This window comes from Hyla sarda, chromosome 2 (assembly GCF_029499605.1).
Source record: "Hyla sarda isolate aHylSar1 chromosome 2, aHylSar1.hap1, whole genome shotgun sequence".
Lineage (NCBI taxonomy): Eukaryota > Metazoa > Chordata > Amphibia > Anura > Hylidae > Hyla > Hyla sarda.
The window spans coordinates 437499422-437520311 of NC_079190.1; the positions used below are offsets into that span (position 1 = coordinate 437499422).

Below are 20890 nucleotides of genomic sequence, written 5' to 3' on the forward strand. Positions count from 1 at the left end.
CTTAAATAGGCGCTGCTGTTAAAAAAAAAATAAAAAAAAAAACCTTTTGAGATTCTATTTAGAACCTGATTGATCACTAGAAGGAGCTGGGAGAAGTACACATTCTCTTGTTCAGTGTTATTTGACCAAACAGTCTCATAAAGTAAGTCTATAAGACCATCTCAATTATCTCACTCACAAGGACTCAGAGGAGAGAGCAAAGAGAGAAGTTCTGAAAAAGAACTGCCCTGGAAATGAGTTATGTACTCTAAATAAGCTAAGAATGGGATTTCCCTCAATTGGACCTTCAAGGTCCTTTATTGGTCAGAAACTGGACCCAGTGGATGATTCTTTGGCATTCTGCTTTGACTATTATCCCTCCTCCACCAAACCTTAAAGGGGTATTCCGGGCAAAAACATTTTATCCCCTATCCAAACAATAGGGGATAAGATGTCTGATCGCGGGGGGCCCGCTACTGAGACCCCCCGCGATCTCCCTGCAGCACCCACATTCTATGCGGGTGCTGAATCTCCAGTTTCGGAAACCTCTGGGTTTCCGGGTCTGGGGACGTGAGATCACGCCACGCCCCCTCCATTCATGTCTATGGGAGGGGGCGTGGCGGCCATCATGCCCCCTCCCATAGACATGAATGGAGGGGGCATGGATAAAACAAGGGAATACCTCTTTAAGCTTAATAACTAATAATACCACTTGATAGCAAAGCGAGGTCAATTCAGAGATGGCAATGTACTTTACTCTACTTTAGTAAATGGCACCTGTAATCTCAGGCTTGCTTGTGGCTGCTTTGCCACAGAAATATAATTCATGGAGCATGTTAACAATGGTAGTGGCTAAAATGGCTGAAAACCTTTATGAGAATTTTTTTTCCCATCTTTTAACTATGAGCGATATTTTGAACAAGCATTTCCCCAATTTTTTTTTTTTACTTTAGAATAAACCTCACTATTTTACTTCTATTAAAAAATCTTAATCCTTCCAATAGTTATTAGCTTCTGAAGTTGAGTTGTTATTTTCTGTCTAACTGCTTTCTGATGACTCACGTCCCGGGAGCTGTGCAGTTCCTATGGGGATATTCTCCCATCATGCACAGCTCCCGGGATGTGACATCATCATTGAGCAGTTAGACAGAAAACTTCAGAAGCTAATAACTATTGGAAGGATTAAGATTTTTTAATAGAAGTAATTTACAAATCTGTTTAACTTTCCGGAGCCAGTTGATATATATAAAAAAGGTTTTGCCTGGAATACCCCTATAAATTTTAAATTTTACATTCTTGAGTCTTACTCTGACCTTGGCTAAAATGTCTAAATCTCTTTTACATAAACTTTAAAGTAGACCTCTGAAAAGACAAGGCAAGGCACAAAAAAAAAATGATGGGGTTTAATCTAAAGTTAAAAAAATGTTTGATGTCTAAGGTCTTGAAGGTCACAGCTGTAGATATAATTGATGCTCAAAGAGACCTCTTGGTACAATTACTCTGTGTTACTATGGTTAGATAACCACTTTTACATGGTAACCTATGGACTGTGCCATTTCTGTTAATAGAGCAGAAGACTACATTATTCAATACTTTGAGGCCAAGAGAACCCATGTGTGTATTGGCCACATTTTTTATATATTTGCCTTTGGGCTTGTGGGTGTATACATAAGAACATTTTCTTGAACGTGCACCACAGCTGTGTTGTGAATTTAAAAGAGAAATAACCTCTGTAACACACAGGAAATGTGCTTAATTTTCGAAAGATATAATTTTGTTTAGACACCAACAACTTATCAAAAAAGTCAAAAGTGTGTCATAAGCCTCTCAAAATCCGTATAATCTCTCTGATGTTTATGGAGCAGGTCACTGGTTACAGATTTAACACCTGTAACATATTTTCTGTTTATTTGCCTCTGCTTGTAAGTCACAAGGTAGAAGTTGAAGCACTAAAATTAGAGATGAGCGGATTCTTAAAAAATTCGATCCGGCTGATTCGCCGAATTTTCCGAAAAGTTTTGTTTCGGTCTGAATTTATTTGCAGCAAATCACTATTAAAAATGGCTATTTCTGGCCTACAGAGAGCCTCAATAGGGTGTAGAACACTTTGCCTTGCTGTAACTAGGGTGTTTGCTGGGTTAGTGAAATAATACTGTTATTCAGTATGACATGCAGATCAGAGGCGTCGCTATAAGAATCACTGTTGCAGAGCAGCACAATGACAGAGCTTGGAGGTGGCATCGGTATGAGGAGACCATATAGTGGCTGAATGACACAGAGTGGAGGTGGCGGCAGCATGAGGAGACCACATAGTAGCTGAATGACACAGATTGGAGTTGGCGGCAGCATATAGTGGCTGAATGACACAACCAGGAGTTTGCAGCAGCATGTGGAGAACATAAAGTGGCTGAATAACACAGCCTGGAGGTGGTGGAAGCATGAAGAGACCTTATAGTGGCTGAATGACACAACATGGAGGTGGCGGCAGCATGAGGAGACCATATAGTGCCTGAATGACACCGCGTGGAGGTGGCGGCAGCATGAGGAGACCATATAGTGGCTGAATGACACAGCCTGGAGTTGGCGGCAACACGAGGAGACCACATAGTGGCTGAATGACACAGAGTGGAGTTGAGGCAGCATGAGGAGAACATATAGTAGCTGAATGACACAACCTGGAGGTGGCGGCAGCATGAGGAGAACATATAGTGGCTGAATGACACAGAGTGCAGGTGGCGGCAGCAGCATGATGACAATATAGTGGCTGATTGACACAGCCTGGAGTTGGCGGCAGCATATAGTGGCTGAATGACACAGCCTGGAGTTTGAGGCAGCATGAGGAGAACATATGGTGGCTGAATGAAACAGCGTGGAGGTGGCGGCAGCATGAGGAGACCATATAGTGGCTGAATGAGACAGCATGGAGGTGGCGGCAGCATGAGGAGAACATATAGTGGCTGAATGAGACAGCCCGGAGTTGGCGGCAGCATGAGGAGACCACATAGTGGTTGAATGACACAGCCTGGATTTGTCGGCAGCATATAGTGGCTGAATGACACAGCCTGGAGTTTGGGGCAGCATGAGGAGAACATATAATGGCAGAATTACACAGCCTGGAGGTGGCGGAAGCATGTGGAGACCACATAGTGGCTGAACGACACAGTGTGGAGGTGACGGAAGCATGAGAAGAACATATAGTGGCTGAATGAAAATGCCTGGAGCAGGTGGCAGCATAAGGAGACAACATAGTGGCTGAATGACACAGACTGGAGTTGGCAGCAGCATATAGTGGCTGAATGACACAGCCTGGAATTTGCGGCAGCATGAGAAGAACATATAGTGGCTGAATGACACAGAGCCTGGAGGTGGCGGAAGCATGAGGAGACCATATAGTGTCTAAATGACACAGCATGGAGGTGGTGGCAGCATGAGGAGACCATATAGTGGCTGAATAACACAGCCTGGAGTTGGCGGCAACATGAGGAGACCACATAGTGGCTGAATGACACAGCCTGGAGTTGGCGGCAGCATGAGGAGACCACATAGTGGCTGAATGACAAAGCCTGGAGTTTGCGACAGCATGAGGAGAACATACAGTGTCTGACTGACACAGTCTGGAGGTGGCGGAAGCATGAGGAGACCATATAGTGGCTGAATGAAACAGCGTGGAGGTGGTGGCAGCATTAGGAGACCATATACTGCCTGTGTAATGTCTGTTTATTTGTTTTTGCATTTTCCCGTTTTAGGCCCTGTTCAGACCTTGTTTTTCATGCATTATCTGTTTTTTGTGCTTTTCTTCCAGGCGTGTAAGAGTTAAGCCTTTCACACGTGTACTAGGCGAGTGTGGCTATATAACTCAGTCAGTTCAGCTCAGTCAGTATTCCAGTGGCTGGTTATTTTAGTTAATGCCACCATGTCTGTTGGTGCAATGCACTTCCATGTCTGCTTGAACTTGCACCTTGTATTTATCTTGTGATATTATCTGAGTTTTAGCCATGGTTAAATAGTCTTGTTCATTGTAGCTTTTAGTCTGTGTTAGATTTATTGGTTTTAGGATTATGTCTGTTCAGCTTTGTTGGTGTTCACACTGTGTCTGAGTCTAGTTTGTACTTGTACCAGTCTTGTATCTTGAGAAATATCCTGTCTAGTATCCTGACCAGTGTTCCTCTACGTTGTAGAGTTTGGTGTTCTTGTATCCTTTTTTATGAAGTCCAGTTTGTATATTCTGTTTCCCAGTGTGAACAGTGTCTTATATTTATATTCTGTTTGGTTGATCTATTCTTTGTACTTGAACAGTGTTCTACTTTACCTGTTCAGTTTTAGTGTTTTGGCTATCGGTTCTTCCGCTATCCCCTTCATCTCCTGGATTTTGCTGTATACTCATATCATGCCAAGTCTTGTTCATTTTATCATGTCTGCCGTTTATCTGATATCTGGTTTATGAACTGTTTCTTAATTCACTATATTCTGCTCTGTTTGTGAGTTTACATTCTGCCCTGTTAGTATTTGTATTCTGTCTGGTATATCTGGTTGTCTAGTAGGTTTCTGTTTCTGGCCTGTGACCGACTATGTTTATTATTTGTTTTTACGCCACTGCACTTTAGCGCAGGAAGGGACCGGCTCCCAGTTGTCGATCCATTGTTTAGGATGGATGGGCAAGTAGGCAGTAGTGCTGCTCGCGAATATTCGCAATTCGAATTTTATTCGCGAATATCGCATATTCGCGAATTCGCGAATATTCGCGAATATAGCGCTAATTCGTAATTACGAATATTCGTTTTTTTTTTTTGTTTTTTTTATTCACAGTACACATCACATTGATCATCCCTCTCTGCTTCCAGCTTATGTGGTGTAACAAGGCTCTAATACTACTGTGTGAGACTGGTGTGCGAATTTTCGCATATGCGAAAAGTTACATATGCTAATTTCCGCATATGCGAATTTTCGCATACGTTAATTTTTGTATTTACAAATTTTCGCATATGTTAATTTTCGCATGCGCGAATATTCGCATATGCGAAAATAAAACGAGACTATTACGAATATGCGAATATTCGCGAATATGACGAATATTCGTCCATATATTCGCGAATATTCGCGAATTCGAATATGGCCTATGCCGCTCAACACTAGTAGGCAGGGAGAGATTTTTTAGGTTCAGTTTAGGGCTCACTCTCCCTGTCCCCCCAGTCGGTCCCTGACAGCCTGTATGACACAGCGTGGATATGGCGGCAGCATGAGGAGACATATAGTGGCAGAATGACACAGTCTGGAGGTGGCGGAAGCATGAGGAAACTATATAGTGGCTGAATGACACAGCCTGGAGTTGGTGGCAGCATAAGGAGACCACATAGTGGGTAAATGACACAGCCTGGAGTTTGTGGCAGCATGAGGAAAATATATAGTGGCTGAATTACACAGCCTGGAGGTGGCAGCAGCATCAGGAGAACATATGGTGGCAATATGAGACAGCTTGGAGCTGGCATCAGCATGAGGAGAACATATGGTGGCAGAATGAGACAGCCTGGAGCTAGCATCAGCATGAGGATAACATTTGGTGGCAAAATGAGACAGCCTGAAAGTGGCATCAGCACGAGGAGAGCACATGGTGGCAGAATGAAACAGCCTGAAGATGGCAGCAGCATCAGGAGTCCTGAAAGTGACCTGGTCACAGAGTGGTGCGGTGGGTGGCAATACCAGTACCCGGTGATGAAGGTGGGTGAAAAAAGTAGAACTTGGCATTAGATGTATGGCATCATGCAGGTGGCAGGATTAGAATAGTAGCTGAGGCAGGTAGGCAGAAGAAAACGGAAATCTTTTGTAAAAGTGTTAGTGTGCACAAGTAAGTATTGAGGATATGCATTATGTAAAACTTAACTTTTAATAATATGCTTAGGATAAAATATATGGACATTTTTTTTTTTAAATCAAACAAAAGAAAGGTGTGCAAAAAACACAATGTGCCACCTACACTACCAAGTATTGATGTGATCAAAGACCTCTAAAAGGTGGAAGGAACAACGTATGGTCTATTGTAACAGGTGGGGGTAAAAACTTCCCCTGTAAGGCCCTACTCTCGCATTATTAATTTCCTTCTTGGCAAGTGTTACTCGCCCTAAAAAGGGCGGCCCCACACAGGAATCTCGCCCTATTTCCACCGACAAACACTGCCATTTCCCAGGGTTTTTAGGTGAAAATCGGTTCCTGTGTGTGGCCGCCCTTTTTAAGACAAGTAACACTTTCCTCGAAAGGTGGAAGGGAACAATGTATTGTCCATTGCAGCAGGTAGGGGTAAAAGCTTGCCCTCTAAGGCCCTACTCTCGCTTTATTAATTCCCTTCTTGGCAAGTGTTACTCACCCTAAAAAGGGCAGCCCCCACACAGGAAACTCTCTCAATTTCCACGCAAAAAACCCTGGCAGTGTTTGTAGGGGGAAATAAGGAGAGGTTCCTGTGTGGGGCCGCCCTTAAAAGTAACACTTGTCAAGAAGGGAATTAATAATGCGAGAGTTGGGCCTCACAGGTGAAGTTTTTACCCCCACCGGTTACAATGGACAATACGTTTTTCCCTTCCACCTTTTAGAGGTCTTTGCATCACATCAATAATTGGTGGTGTAGGTGGCACATGGTGTTTTTTGCACACCTTTCCTTTTGTTTGATTTCCCAAAAATTTGGGGTACATATATTTTATCCTAAGAATATTATTAAAAGTTAAGTTTTACGTAATGCATTTCCTCAATACTTCCTTGTGGTCTGATGCGCAGGAATGTCTCTAACTGGGGAGCAGCGCATTAAATCTTTTTTGCACTATCCATATTTGTGAAGTGTTGGTGTGGCACAATGGTCAATCTACTCTGATGCATCAGGCATTGGTGGATGGAAATCCTGGCTGATCCCTGCCTGATTCATCTTCACAAAGGTCAGTCTCTTCACATTTTTCGTGGACAGACGAGTTCTCTTTGGGGTTATTATGGCCCCCCGCCGCACTAAAGACCTGCTTTGATGGCAGACTACTTGCCGAGCAGGACAGCTTTTCCAGGGCAAATTCTGCTAGTTGCGGCCACAAATCATGTTTGGCTGCCCTGAAGTCCAGCGAATTTTCAGGGTGTATTGGCATGGTCATGTCAAGGTATGCCACCACCTGCTGGTTCAGGGTATGCCACCACCTGCTGGTTCAGGTCCTGCTCCAGGTCTACCTGCTGCTGATGAGTTGCTTCACTGTGCGGGTGAAGAAAGCTACTCATCAATGACTGTAGCTGATACTGCTGTCATGGAGCTGGTACTGCTCCTGCTCCTGCTACCCCACCCCTCCCCAGCAGCCATGACAGTGGAAGGTGAGCGCAGAGGCACCCCCCCCCCCCACTGAGTCAGACTAGCGAGAGGATGGACGATGACACAGATAGGCATCAGCCAACTGACTACGTAGGATGTCTCTGTAGTAGGTCAGCTTGTCCTCCCTCTCAGTGGGTGTAAAAAAGACCCCCATTTTGTGCTGATAGCGAGAGTCCAATAAGGTGGAGAGCCAGAAGTCATTCCGCTGCCGAATGGTGACAATTCGGCGGTCACTACACAAGCAAGTGAGCATGCATCATGCCATCTGTGCAAGTGACTCGGAGGTATTCCCTGCCTCCATCTCCACTGCACACTGCCAAAGTGTGTCAGGGTCCTCTGTCTCACCTTCCTCATAAACCTCTAGCTCCTCTGGCCGCTCCTGCTCCTCCTTTCCTGTCAGATGACTAGAAAAAATGCCCATATCGCAAACCTAAACTGTGCTCAACTGTGCCCCTCCTCCTCTTCCAGTTCAGCCCCCACAGGTCTCATGTGGCCGTGAGATGCAGGCGCCACATCTCCAGTGCTCTGACCAGCCATCGTTTCCAACATGTGTTGTAGTACATGAAGCAGTGGAATGATGTTGTTCATCCCGGCGACTGACTAATGATGTAGCTTCCTCAAAGGGCCTGAGAAAACGGCAGGTGTCACGTTTGAGCTGCCACTGGTTGACATTGAAGTTACACAGGAGAGTCCCCCTATCCGCTTGGATCATCAAGAAATCGGTGATGGCTTTTCTCTGTTCGTACAGTCAGTCCAACATATGGAGGGTGGAATTCCAACGTGTGGAAACGTCGCAAATCAAATGTTAGGGGATGCAGTGTTACACTGCTGTGCCCTGTTCAACAAAAATCCCTGAGGATTCAGGGCAAAAATAATATAAACAACAACTTTTGGGTTTTCCCCCCCAAAGGGGTTAGCCCTAAACTAGAAATCCCCTCTAAAATGATAATGCTTTATTTAGTTCATTTAAAATAATGAGTGTAGTTGATACATTAAAAACACAGTCTTTGCTCAGGTGGTAAGGACTCAGGATGCATCATGACATATATTTTGGCATTAACGGCTGCTGATTAAAATAGATCATTCGCTAGCCATCTGTACCCCAATTCGTTAGCTATCTGTACTGCTGTGCCCTGCACACATGGTATGCTGGAGGGGCACTGAGACTTGTCCGTGCAGTGGAGGCTGAGGACACGGTGGAGGATGAGGAGGCGGAGTCGCACACTGTCACAGGACCAACCGCCTGAGAGCGTGGAGGCAGAAGCGGTGTGACCTGTCCAAGTTGCTGTTGTGGCTGTACAGGAAACACATTTACCCAGTGGGCCGTAAAGGACATGTATTGTCCCTGACTATAGTTACAGTTCAACACGTTGGCGTTGCCGTGCACTTTGGTACACACCGACAGGCTCAAGAACTGGCCAACCTTCTGTTCCACAAAATTGTGCAGGGCTGGTACTGCCTTCTGTGCAAAGAAATTATGGCTTGGGACTCTCCACCTTGGCTCGGCACCAGTCATCAGTTCTCTGAAAGGTGCAGAGTCCACCATTTGTAAAGGGAGGGACTGCAGCACCAGCAACTTGGACAAGAGTACATTCAGCTTCTGCACCGTTGGTGGAATGACTGACTAGAAGTAGGAGGAGCAGTAGCATCTGGAATGACAGAAGATGGGTATGACACACAGCTTGGCTGGCTGAAACAACGTGCCACTGAATGATGCAAAAGGCTGGACCACCACATCGGAGCCACAGTTCTCCCAGGCCACTTTATGGTGATGCTGCATATGTTGACATAGGGCCGTGGTGCTAACATTGGGAACCTGGTCACACTTCACCTTCTGCCGACACATCTTGCATGTGGCCAGGTTCACATAGTCCGGATGCTTGATGAAAAACTGCCACACCACCGAGTAGCTGATTTTCCGCACTGATTTACTGCTACTGCCGCCGACTCCAGGAACCCCTGTTCCACTACCTCCCGGGAAGGTAGGCTCCTGCGAAGCAGGTGGTCTACCCCGGGCACGTTTGGCTCCAGAATTTCCACTTCTGCCACCATGCTGACTGCCAACCATGCTACCACCTAGTTGGCTCAGCTGCTGCCTCACGGGCAACCTGCAACCCTGTTCTCCTGATGATGATGAAGCCCCTTCTGCACCCGGCACCCAAGTATGATTGGCTTCATCATCATCGAGTTGTATCTGCACGTCACTGATGTCCTCCTTTAGGTTCCTCAAAAGTGTGTGCTTCAGGAGCCTGAATGTTTGCAACATCACCTCACATGCCACTCTCCTCATCCCTACTTGCCCGTCTCCACTACTTGGCTGGGCAGTAGCTGCTGACTGTCCTCTAGTAGATCGTCCTCACTAAATAGTGGAGCTGAACCCACAGCATAAGATACTTTTGTGGGGGAGGGAACAGCATAGGACAGAGGCAATGGGAGGACAGGGACTGCTCCCGGGCCATGCCAACTGAGGGTTGTGTCTGAGGAATCCACCGACTGTTGACTGGGGGTGTCAGATGTCACTATTGATGAAGTAGATAACCATGTTAACCAATCAATGACGGCAGATGGGTTGCTGGTAGAGACACGAACGCTAATTGATAAAGGGAGCTCAGGCCTCTCGCTGCGACTCCTGCTGTCACTTGCCCCTAGTCTGCTGTGACCTCTCCCTGATGAATTTAGGCCTCTTCCACTCCTCTGTGCATGTCCTGGCACTTTTCTGCCTGACATACTTAGAGCGTATATGAGAGGAGTACAATACGTTTCACTACGCTTAAAACAGTATTTGTCTACAACACTAGCAGGTGTGTTCTTTTGGCTGTCCTTTCACAGTATCTAGGCCTCAAGGCTTTATCAAGAACAAAATAGTACACCACTCAAACTCACAGTGAGAAACTCGCTGTAAACCCACTTGTTTTAACAAAACCTTAAAGTTTTGTGGTATGCACTTATGAGGGGAGGACAGTGCGCTCCAGTACCCTTAAAACAGTATTTGTCTACAACACCAGCAGGTGGTATGCACTTATGAGGGGAGGACAATGCGCTCCAGTACCCTTAAAACAGTATTTGTCTACAACACCAGCAGGTGTGTACTTTTGGCTAGCCTCTCACAATATCTAGGCCCTTAAGACTTTAAAAGGAACAAAATAGTACACCACTCAAACTCGCAGTAAGAAACTCGCTGTAAATCCACTTGTTTTAACAAAACCTTAAAGTTTATTATATAGGAATTACAGCGGGAATGTAAGACACTCCGAATCAGTTTTCCAAGTTCTCAGATATGTTACTCATATTTTAAAGCAGCACTCTAGATTTTTTGCAGAGAAGGGGTGGAGCCTCATTACTGCAGATCATCTCATTAGGCCTCTGGAGCTGGAGTTCCCCAAGATGAAATGATTAGGCTCATAAGTGGGCTGGGGCAGTTTACAATATGTGCCGTTTTTATGTGTTTCACTTATTGAAAATATGTTTTCTAGAAAAATATTAGCATATTAACATGTTTTATGAATAGCCTTCAGACTATGTTCACACATTGCATTTTTTACCACATTTTTCATTTTTTTACTGGCTTTTGGTCCTGTTTTTAACTGCAATTTCCCAAAATTATGATAAAATTATGCATTTTTCAATGATTTGATCAAAATATTGCCACAGAAAAAACACATTGCAAGAAGGCATCGCCTGAACAAACCCTCAGGGGAGGTGTTATAAGTGCTATATATCCTGATCACATAGAGGTAGCAGCAACATACACATGGAGATAGGAGGCAAGGGGTGATTAAGTCATACTGTAGTTCACAGAATGTCAGCTAGGACAGACCACTTCCTCTGACACATTAAACACTATGATTAAGGCTGGTAATCACATGACATAGTTACAGTGTTGAAAATCATAAGTGTGGCAGTGCTGGGATAAAACAGATGATGCTGTAGGACTAGTGATGGTAAGTGAGCATAATATGGGCAAAAAACAAACAAACTTGGAGTGCTTTTGTAAATATTCAACAAAATAGTTCTCTAAAATACAATTTGTTTTCTAAATGTAAAATGAAGCAACTTTCTAAGTAGTTTTTTTGGGGGGGAAATTTCCTACAACTGAGCTGCTACTCAAAGATTAGAGAAGTCTGGCTAAGAACCTTCTGCTCTCTTAGGCCATGTTTACACAGCTGAAAATTTGCAGAATGTCCTCCCTGAAAACACAGGCGGGCATACCGCACTGAGCATAGTCCTCCGATGCTAGGACTGCTTGAAAATGTGCTGTCTCCATAAACAGCAATGCGTTTCCGAGAAAATTCTGCTGAAAGAATGAACATGTTCATAGTTTGGCGGATAGCTATATCAGAATTTCTGCAACAAAAACATCTGCTTTAGGAAATTCTTCATGTGAACGATGCAGCAGAATCCCATTAAAAACATTGGGATTTGCTGCAGAGGAATTCCCGAGTGGAATTTTTCCGGATTCCGTTATAAAATTCCGCCATGTGAATGTCACGATGCCGGCTGGCAGGTAGTGGATCCTCTGTGCCAGAGAGGGATTGGCGTGGACCGTGCTAGAGGATCGGTTCTAAGTCACTACTGGTTTTCACCAGAGCCCGCCGCAAAGCGGGATGGTCTTGCTGCGGCGGTAGTGACCAGGTCGTATCCCCTAGCAACGGCTCAACCTCTCTGGCTGCTGAAGATAGGCGCGGTACAAGGGAGTAGACAGAAGCAAGGTCGGACGTAGCAGAAGGTCGGGGCAGGCAGCAAGGATCGTAGTCAGGGGCAACGGCAGGAGGTCTGGAACACAGGCTAGGAACACACAAGGAAACGCTTTCACTGGCACTAAGGCAACAAGATCCGGCGAGGGAGTGAAGGGGAAGTGAGGTGATATAGGGAAGTGCACAGGTGTAAACACTAATTGGAACCACTGCGCCAATCAGCGGCGCAGTGGCCCTTTAAATCGCAAAGACCCGGCGCGCGCGCGCCCTAGGGAGCGGGGCCGCGCGCGCCGGGACAGAACTGACGGAGAGCGAGTCAGGTACGGGAGCCGGGGTGCGCATCGCGAGCGGGCGCTACCCGCATCGCGAATCGCATCCCGGCCAGAGGCGGTATCGCAGCGCCCCGGGTCCGTGGAACCGACCGGAGCGCTGCAGTGAGAGGAGTGTAGCGAGCGCTCCGGGGAGGAGCGGGGACCCGGAGCGCTCGGCGTAACAGTACCCCCCCCCTTGGGTCTCCCCCTCTTCTTGGAGCCTGAGAACCTGAGGACCAGACTTTTGTCCAGGATATTGTCCTCAGGTTCCCAGGACCTCTCTTCTGGACCACAACCCTCCCAATCCACTAAAAAGAAGGTTTTCCCTCTGACCTTTTTACATGCTAAAATTTCTTTGACGGAGAAGATGTCCGAGGAGCCGGAGACAGGAGTGGGGGAAACAGATTTGGGAGAGAAACGGTTAATGATAAGTGGTTTAAGAAGAGAAACATGAAAGGCATTAGGAATACGAAGAGAAGGAGGAAGAAGAAGTTTGTAAGAGACAGGATTAATCTGGCGCAAAATCTTGAAAGGACCAAGATAGCGTGGTCCCAACTTATAGCTAGGGACACGGAAGCGGACATATTTGGCGGAGAGCCATACCTTGTCTCCAGGGGAAAAAATGGGAGGAGCTCTTCTTTTCTTATCCGCGAATCTCTTCATGCGTGAAGAAGCCTGTAAGAGAGAATTTTGGGTCTCTCTCCATATGATGGAAAGATCACGAGAAATTTCATCCACAGCGGGCAGACCAGAGGGCAAGGGGGTAGGGAGGGGAGGAAGAGGGTGACGGCCGTACACCACGAAAAACGGGGATTTGGAGGAAGATTCAGAGATTCTGAAATTATACGAGAATTCGGCCCAAGGTAGAAGATCTGCCCAGTCATCCTGGCGGGAGGAAACAAAATGTCGTAAATAGTCACCCAAGATCTGGTTAATTCTTTCTACTTGTCCATTGGATTGAGGATGGTATGCAGAAGAAAAATTTAATTTAATCTTGAGTTGTTTACAGAGAGCCCTCCAGAATTTAGACACAAATTGGACGCCTCTATCCGAGACGATCTGCGTAGGCAACCCGTGAAGACGAAAAATGTGTACAAAAAATTGTTTAGCCAACTGAGGCGCTGAAGGAAGACCAGGAAGAGGGATGAAATGTGCCATTTTGGAGAATCGATCAACGACCACCCAAATAACAGTGTTGCCATGGGATGGGGGTAAGTCAGTAATAAAATCCATACCAATCAGAGACCAAGGTTGTTCGGGGACAGGCAGAGGAAGAAGAAAACCAGCGGGCTTCTGGCGAGGAGTCTTATCCCGGGCACAGATAGTGCAGGCTCGCACAAAGTCCACCACATCAGTCTCTAGAGTCGGCCACCAATAGAAGCGAGAGATGAGTTGCACAGATTTCTTGATGCCCGCATGACCTGCGAGATGGGAGGAATGACCCCATTTGAGGATTCCGAGGCGTTGGCGTGGAGAAACAAAGGTCTTTCCTGGAGGAGTTTGCCTGATGGAGGCTGGAGAAGTGGAAATCAGGCAGTCAGGAGGAATGATGTGTTGAGGAGAGAGTTCAATTTCAGAAGCATCTGAGGAACGAGAGAGAGCATCGGCCCTAATGTTCTTATCAGCAGGCCGAAAGTGAATTTCAAAATTAAATCGGGCAAAGAACAGAGACCACCTGGCCTGACGAGGATTCAGCCGTTGGGCAGACTGGAGGTAGGAGAGGTTCTTGTGATCGGTGTAAATAATAACTGGAAATCTTGATCCCTCCAGCAGATGCCTCCATTCCTCAAGTGCTAATTTAATGGCTAGAAGCTCTCGATCCCCGATGGAGTAGTTCCTCTCCGCCGGAGAGAAGGTCCTAGAAAAAAAACCACAAGTAACAGCATGCCCGGAAGAGTTTTTTTGTAGAAGGACAGCTCCAGCTCCCACTGAGGAGGCATCAACCTCCAATAGGAAGGGTTTAGATGGGTCAGGTCTGGAGAGCACGGGAGCTGAAGAGAAGGCAGACTTGAGTCGTTTAAAGGCGTCTTCCGCTTGAGGAGGCCAAGACTTGGGATCGGCATTTTTTTTGGTTAAAGCCACAATAGGAGCCACAATGGTAGAAAAATGTGGAATAAATTGCCTGTAATAATTGGCGAACCCCAAAAAACGTTGGATGGCACGGAGTCCGGAGGGGCGTGGCCAATCTAAGACGGCAGAGAGTTTATCTGGGTCCATTTGTAGTCCCTGGCCAGAGACCAAGTATCCTAGAAAAGGAAGAGATTGGCATTCAAACAGACATTTCTCAATTTTAGCATAGAGTTGATTGTCACGAAGTCTCTGAAGAACCATACGGACATGCTGGCGGTGTTCTTCAAGATTGGCCGAAAAAATTAGGATATCATCAAGATATACAACAACACAGGAGTATAATAGATCACGAAAAATTTCATTAACAAAGTCTTGGAAGACAGCAGGGGCGTTGCACAGGCCAAAGGGCATGACCAGATACTCAAAGTGTCCATCTCTGGTGTTAAATGCTGTTTTCCACTCATCCCCCTCTCTGATGCGGATGAGGTTATAGGCGCCTCTTAAGTCCAATTTAGTAAAGATGTGGGCACCTTGGAGGCGATCAAAGAGTTCAGAGATGAGGGGTAAGGGGTAGCGGTTCTTAACCGTGATTTTATTAAGTCCGCGGTAGTCAATGCAAGGACGTAGAGAGCCATCTTTTTTGGACACAAAGAAAAATCCGGCTCCGGCAGGAGAGGAGGATTTACGGATAAAGCCCTTTTTTAGATTCTCCTGGACGTATTCAGACATGGCAAGAGTCTCTGGGGCAGAGAGAGGATAAATTCTGCCCCGGGGTGGAGTAGTGCCCGGGAGGAGGTCGATAGGACAATCATAAGGCCTGTGAGGAGGTAGAGTCTCTGCTTGTTTTTTGCAGAAAACATCCGCGAAGTCCATATAGGCCTTAGGGAGACCGGTTACTGGAGGAAGCACAGAGTCACGGCAAGGGTTACTGGGAACCGGTTTTAGACAGTCCTTGGAACAAGAGGGCCCCCAACTCTTGATCTCCCCAGTGGACCAATCCAGGGTTGGGGAATGAAGTTGAAGCCAGGGAAGTCCAAGGAGAATTTCCGAGGTGCAATTGGGGAGGACCAAAAGTTCAATCCTCTCGTGATGAGATCCGATGCTCATTAGAAGGGGCTCCGTGCGGAAACGTATGGAACAGTCCAATCTTTCATTGTTTATACAATTGATGTAAAGGGGTCTGGTGAGACTGGTCACTGGGATGTTGAACCTGTTGACGAGAGAGGCCAAAATAAAGTTTCCTGCAGATCCGGAGTCCAAGAAGGCCACAGCAGAGAAGGAGAAGGCAGAGGCAGACATCCGCACAGGCACAGTAAGACGTGGAGAAGCAGAGTTGACATCAAGGACTGTCTCACCTTTGTGCGGAGTCAGCGTACGTCTTTCCAGGCGGGGAGGGCGGATAGGACAATCCCTCAGGAAGTGTTCGGTACTAGCACAGTACAAGCAGAGGTTCTCCATGCGGCGTCGTGTCCTCTCTTGAGATGTCAGGCGAGACCGGTCGACCTGCATAGCCTCCACGGCGGGAGGCACAGGAACAGATTGCAGGGAACCAGAGGAGAGAGGAGCCGAGGAGAAGAAACGCCTCGTGCGAACAGTGTCCATATCTTGGCGGAGCTCCTGACGCCTTTCGGAAAAACGCATGTCAATGCGAGTGGCTAGGTGAATAAGTTCATGAAGATTAGCAGGCATTTCTCGTGCGGCCAGAACATCTTTAATGTTGCTGGATAGGCCTTTTTTAAAGGTCGCGCAGAGGGCCTCATTGTTCCAGGATAATTCAGAAGCAAGAGTACGGAATTGTACGGCATACTCGCCAACGGAAGAATTACCCTGGACCAGGTTCAACAGGGCAGTCTCAGCAGAAGAGGCTCGGGCAGGTTCCTCAAAGACACTTCGAATTTCCGAGAAGAAGGAGTGTACAGAGGCAGTGACGGGGTCATTGCGGTCCCAGAGCGGTGTGGCCCAAGCCAGGGCTTTTCCAGACAGCAGGCTGACTACGAAAGCCACCTTAGACCTTTCAGTGGGGAACTGGTCCGACATCATCTCCAAGTGTAATGAACATTGGGAAAGGAAGCCACGGCAAAACTTAGAGTCCCCATCAAATTTATCCGGCAAGGATAGTCGTAGTCCAGAAGCGGCCACTCGCTGCGGAGGAGGTACAGGAGCTGGCGGAGGAGATGATTGCTGGAGCTGTGGTAGTAGCTGTTGTAGCATAACAGTCAGTTGAGACAGCTGTTGGCCTTGTTGCGCTATCTGTTGTGACTGCTGGGCGACCACCGTGGTGAGGTCAGCGACAACTGGCAGAGGAACTTCAGCGGGATCCATGGCCGGATCTACTGTCACGATGCCGGCTGGCAGGTAGTGGATCCTCTGTGCCAGAGAGGGATTGGCGTGGACCGTGCTAGAGGATCGGTTCTAAGTCACTACTGGTTTTCACCAGAGCCCGCCGCAAAGCGGGATGGTCTTGCTGCGGCGGTAGTGACCAGGTCGTATCCCCTAGCAACGGCTCAACCTCTCTGGCTGCTGAAGATAGGCGCGGTACAAGGGAGTAGACAGAAGCAAGGTCGGACGTAGCAGAAGGTCGGGGCAGGCAGCAAGGATCGTAGTCAGGGGCAACGGCAGGAGGTCTGGAACACAGGCTAGGAACACACAAGGAAACGCTTTCACTGGCACTAAGGCAACAAGATCCGGCGAGGGAGTGAAGGGGAAGTGAGGTGATATAGGGAAGTGCACAGGTGTAAACACTAATTGGAACCACTGCGCCAATCAGCGGCGCAGTGGCCCTTTAAATCGCAAAGACCCGGCGCGCGCGCGCCCTAGGGAGCGGGGCCGCGCGCGCCGGGACAGAACTGACGGAGAGCGAGTCAGGTACGGGAGCCGGGGTGCGCATCGCGAGCGGGCGCTACCCGCATCGCGAATCGCATCCCGGCCAGAGGCGGTATCGCAGCGCCCCGGGTCCGTGGAACCGACCGGAGCGCTGCAGTGAGAGGAGTGTAGCGAGCGCTCCGGGGAGGAGCGGGGACCCGGAGCGCTCGGCGTAACAGTGAACATGGCTTAAAGAGGTACTCCGGTGGAAAACCTTTTATTTTTTTAAATGAACTGGTGTCAGAAAGTTAAACAGATTTGTAACTTACTTCTATTAAAAAATCTTAATCTTTTAATACTTTTTAGCAGTTGTATGCTACAGAGGAAATTCTTTACTTTTTTAATTTCTTTTTTGTGTTCTCCACAGTGCTTTCTGCTGACACCTCTGTCCGTGTCAGGAACTGTCCAAAGTAGCATAGGTTTGCTATGAGGATTTTCTCCTGCTCTGGACAGTTCCTATTACGGCATCAGGTGTCAGCAGAGAGCATTGTGGACAACACAAAAAAGAAATTAAAAAAGAAAATAATTTTCTCTGTAGTATACAGCTGCTAAAAAGTACTGAAAGGATTAATATTTTTTAATAGAAGTCATTTACAAATCTAAATTTAAACAGTAACCAACCCCTCAAGACTAGTACCAGTTACCTGATACATAGATGAACAATATACAATAATAAATACCTTGATCGTGCTTCAATTACAAGATACAAATTTTGAAAAAATATATAATTACTCTAAGTACTAAGAAGTACTAAAAGATTAAGATTTTTTAATAGAAGTAAGTTACAAATCTGTTTAACTTTCTGACACCAGTTCATTTAAAAAAAAAAAAAAAAAGTTTTCCACCGGAGTACCTCTTTAAGCCAAGGTGTTATATAAGACACATCTCATGATGGGGAAAAGCAAAAAGCTGTCTCAAGACCTTCACAACCTAATTGTTGCAAAACATAATGATGGCGTTGGTTACAGGCGCATTGTCGGCCATTGACCTTAAATAATTGTGCAGTGATTGTAAAAACCTACCATAAAGCTGTCTGCATTTCTGGCAAAAGAAACAATTGGATATGGATTGACTCGATTTACTGGGTCTTGTCCTAGAAATAATAAAAATTACTACATAAATAATGTACGATTGGCAAAAGATTGCTGATATTATATATTCTCTATGTCAGAGTGCCCCAACCCAGTCTTCAAGACCCACCACCAGTTTTAAAGGTTTATGCCAGCCCTGAGACATCTTATCCACTATCTTGTATTCGCCACCCACTTGTTTGAGCTGCACGCCGCGGTGCCAGCTCACAAACAGCCGGGTGGTGACCACGGGGCCGGAGTATCATGACCCCTCCCATAGACTTGCATAGCGGGGGCGGGGTGACGTCACACGGGGACGGAGTCGTGACGTCTTGATACTCCGGCCCTGTGGTCGAATACAAGATTGCGACATATTCTCCCCTATCCAAAGGGTGTCTCAGGGCCGGAGTACCCCTTTAACTGTTTTATTCTAATGGCGTACTAAAAAAAAACAGAATGTTGGTGAGCTTGAGGACTGGGTTGGGGACGTTTAGAGATGTACAAATATATTTGTATATTAAAGTACATTGATACATAAATGATGCTTTATAAATGCCCATAATACATTAGTAAACACTCTGCTTTCCCAGGACATATGACCTAGTGGTCCTTCCTACTGTTATCTCTGAGTCTATAGCCACCAGACAATTCTACTGTATTTGAGAGGGTACTATACAAAGTTGGGTTTACCTAGGAGACTATTTGTTTAAAGAAGACTCTGGCCGAAATGTATTCACTGTGTTATGCCCAGGTGAATAGGCAATGCTTGACAAAAAGATTTAAAAAACACCAAAAAGAGAATCCATGTTATGCACTACCCATCAGGCATGGACCTGCTTTAGGCTATGTGCACATGGTAAAATCTACGCTGCAAAATTCTGCTGCAAAACGATGCGATTTCTCTGTCCCTTTCACACTGGGGAATTTCAGCCACGGAATTGACACATTCCTCAAAATTTAAAGACCTGTCTTAAAATGTTGCGTAATTTTGCAGAATTGCAATTCTGCAAATTCTGCCCAAATTCCTCTGCACTTTTGCCGAACAGAATTTAAGCAGAATTGCAGAATTTTGGTCATGTGAACATAGCCTTACTGTCACTTTGTAGCCCTAATCTTACCAGCAACTGGAAATAAATACTACTTTCTTACTTTGGTTTAGGTGTTCAGCTTTGCGGTCAATGCAATGCAAGTATTCTAAATGAAGTTCAGGAAGCCATAGAAAGCTTAAGTATGCCTGGGAGATAAAGGATACCTGAGGGCAGCTTAATGTTCTCCATTTTACATTGCAGATGTAGGTCAACATCTTTAAGTTCACATTTATATAGCCCTTCAAATGTTCGCCTCTCAGGATCCTTTAAAGGTGAGAAAACGTAAACTCTGGAAAGACAAGAAGGGGGACACATTACCAAACAGTACGAACAGTCAGTATATTAATGGTAATAATGACTTAATATATGATATTAAGGGACATTATGCAGTGAGAAACATAAAATAGAGAGAAAAAACAGACATGTTCACACATCTACAACATGCACAATGATCTAAGACTTCTCAGCAACATTCATTAAACTAACTGGTCATCAGTGTACTTTATGATCATGAAGTGCAAGCCCACTAGCCACGTCATGGCCACCTGTAAGTAGCAGGTCCCTAACATCCCTAACATAAAATGGCACTGCACTGATCGGCGACCACAACCACCGCAACACCAGTCTCCACAGACACAGCGCCACGGCAGCAATGGATGCTGCACAGCACAGCACCAGACAGCCAGCCTATGCAGCTTCCTGCCAATTCATATAGACCTGGGCTGAGGGAGAGGGGCAGAGTGCTGACCAAGTAAAAACAAAAAAAGAGGGGGATGTTAGGGACCCGCTACTTACAGGTTGCCGTGACATGGCTAACGTGCTTGCCCTTCATGATCATAAAGTACACTAATGACCTGTTAGTTTAATGAATGTTGCTGAGAAGCCTTAGATCATTGTGCATGTTGTAGAGGTGCGACAACATGTCTGTTTTTTTTCTCCATTTGAATTCACATTGTGTTTTCTATCCCCCTTTTTTTTTTGTTTTTACTTGGTCAGCACTCTGCCCCTCAGCCCAGGCCTATATAAATTAACAGGAAGCTGTATATGGCCCCATCATTTCTGGCAGCCTCCCAGTTTTTGACTGGGAGCACATGGTAAGTGAGCTTTTATAACTGTTCACACTGGTGCTGCGCTTTGCGGCGTCCATTGCTGCTGCGGCACCATGTCTCTGGGGAGGCGCGGGCCAGATTCTGGTTTGGGCGGCATTGGGGCTGCTCTGCCAGGGGGCCATTCCCCCTGTGGGCACTGGTGTTGCGGCGGTGGGGGTCGACGCTCGGTGCAGCGCCATGTTATGTTAGGGATGTTAGGGACCCGCTACTTACAGGTGGCCATGACGTGGCTAGAGAGCTTGCACTTCATGATCATAAAGTACACTAACGAACTGTTAGTTTAATGAATGTTGCTGAGAAGCCTTAGATCATTGTGCATGTTGTAGATGTGTGGCCATGTCTGTTTTTTTCTCTGTTTGAATTCATAAATCAGTAAA

General features: G+C 46.3%; 1 protein-coding gene across 8 annotated transcripts in view; it reads right to left on the bottom strand.

The window, feature by feature from the left end:
• Positions 1–20890, bottom strand: part of ITGAE (integrin subunit alpha E) — a 179621-nt gene that overhangs the window by 118214 nt on the left and 40517 nt on the right. For all 8 annotated transcript variants that reach the window (XR_008889048.1, XR_008889049.1, XM_056559190.1 and 5 more), the window contains 2 exons: positions 19569–19693; positions 18269–18339 (listed from right to left, as the gene is read on the bottom strand). Coding sequence is in view for 6 of the 8 variants with exons in the window: in XM_056559190.1 (XP_056415165.1) it covers positions 18269–18339; positions 19569–19693 (196 nt within the window). In the remaining 2 variants the exon portion in view is untranslated. The remainder of the gene's footprint in view (positions 1–18268; positions 18340–19568; positions 19694–20890) is intronic.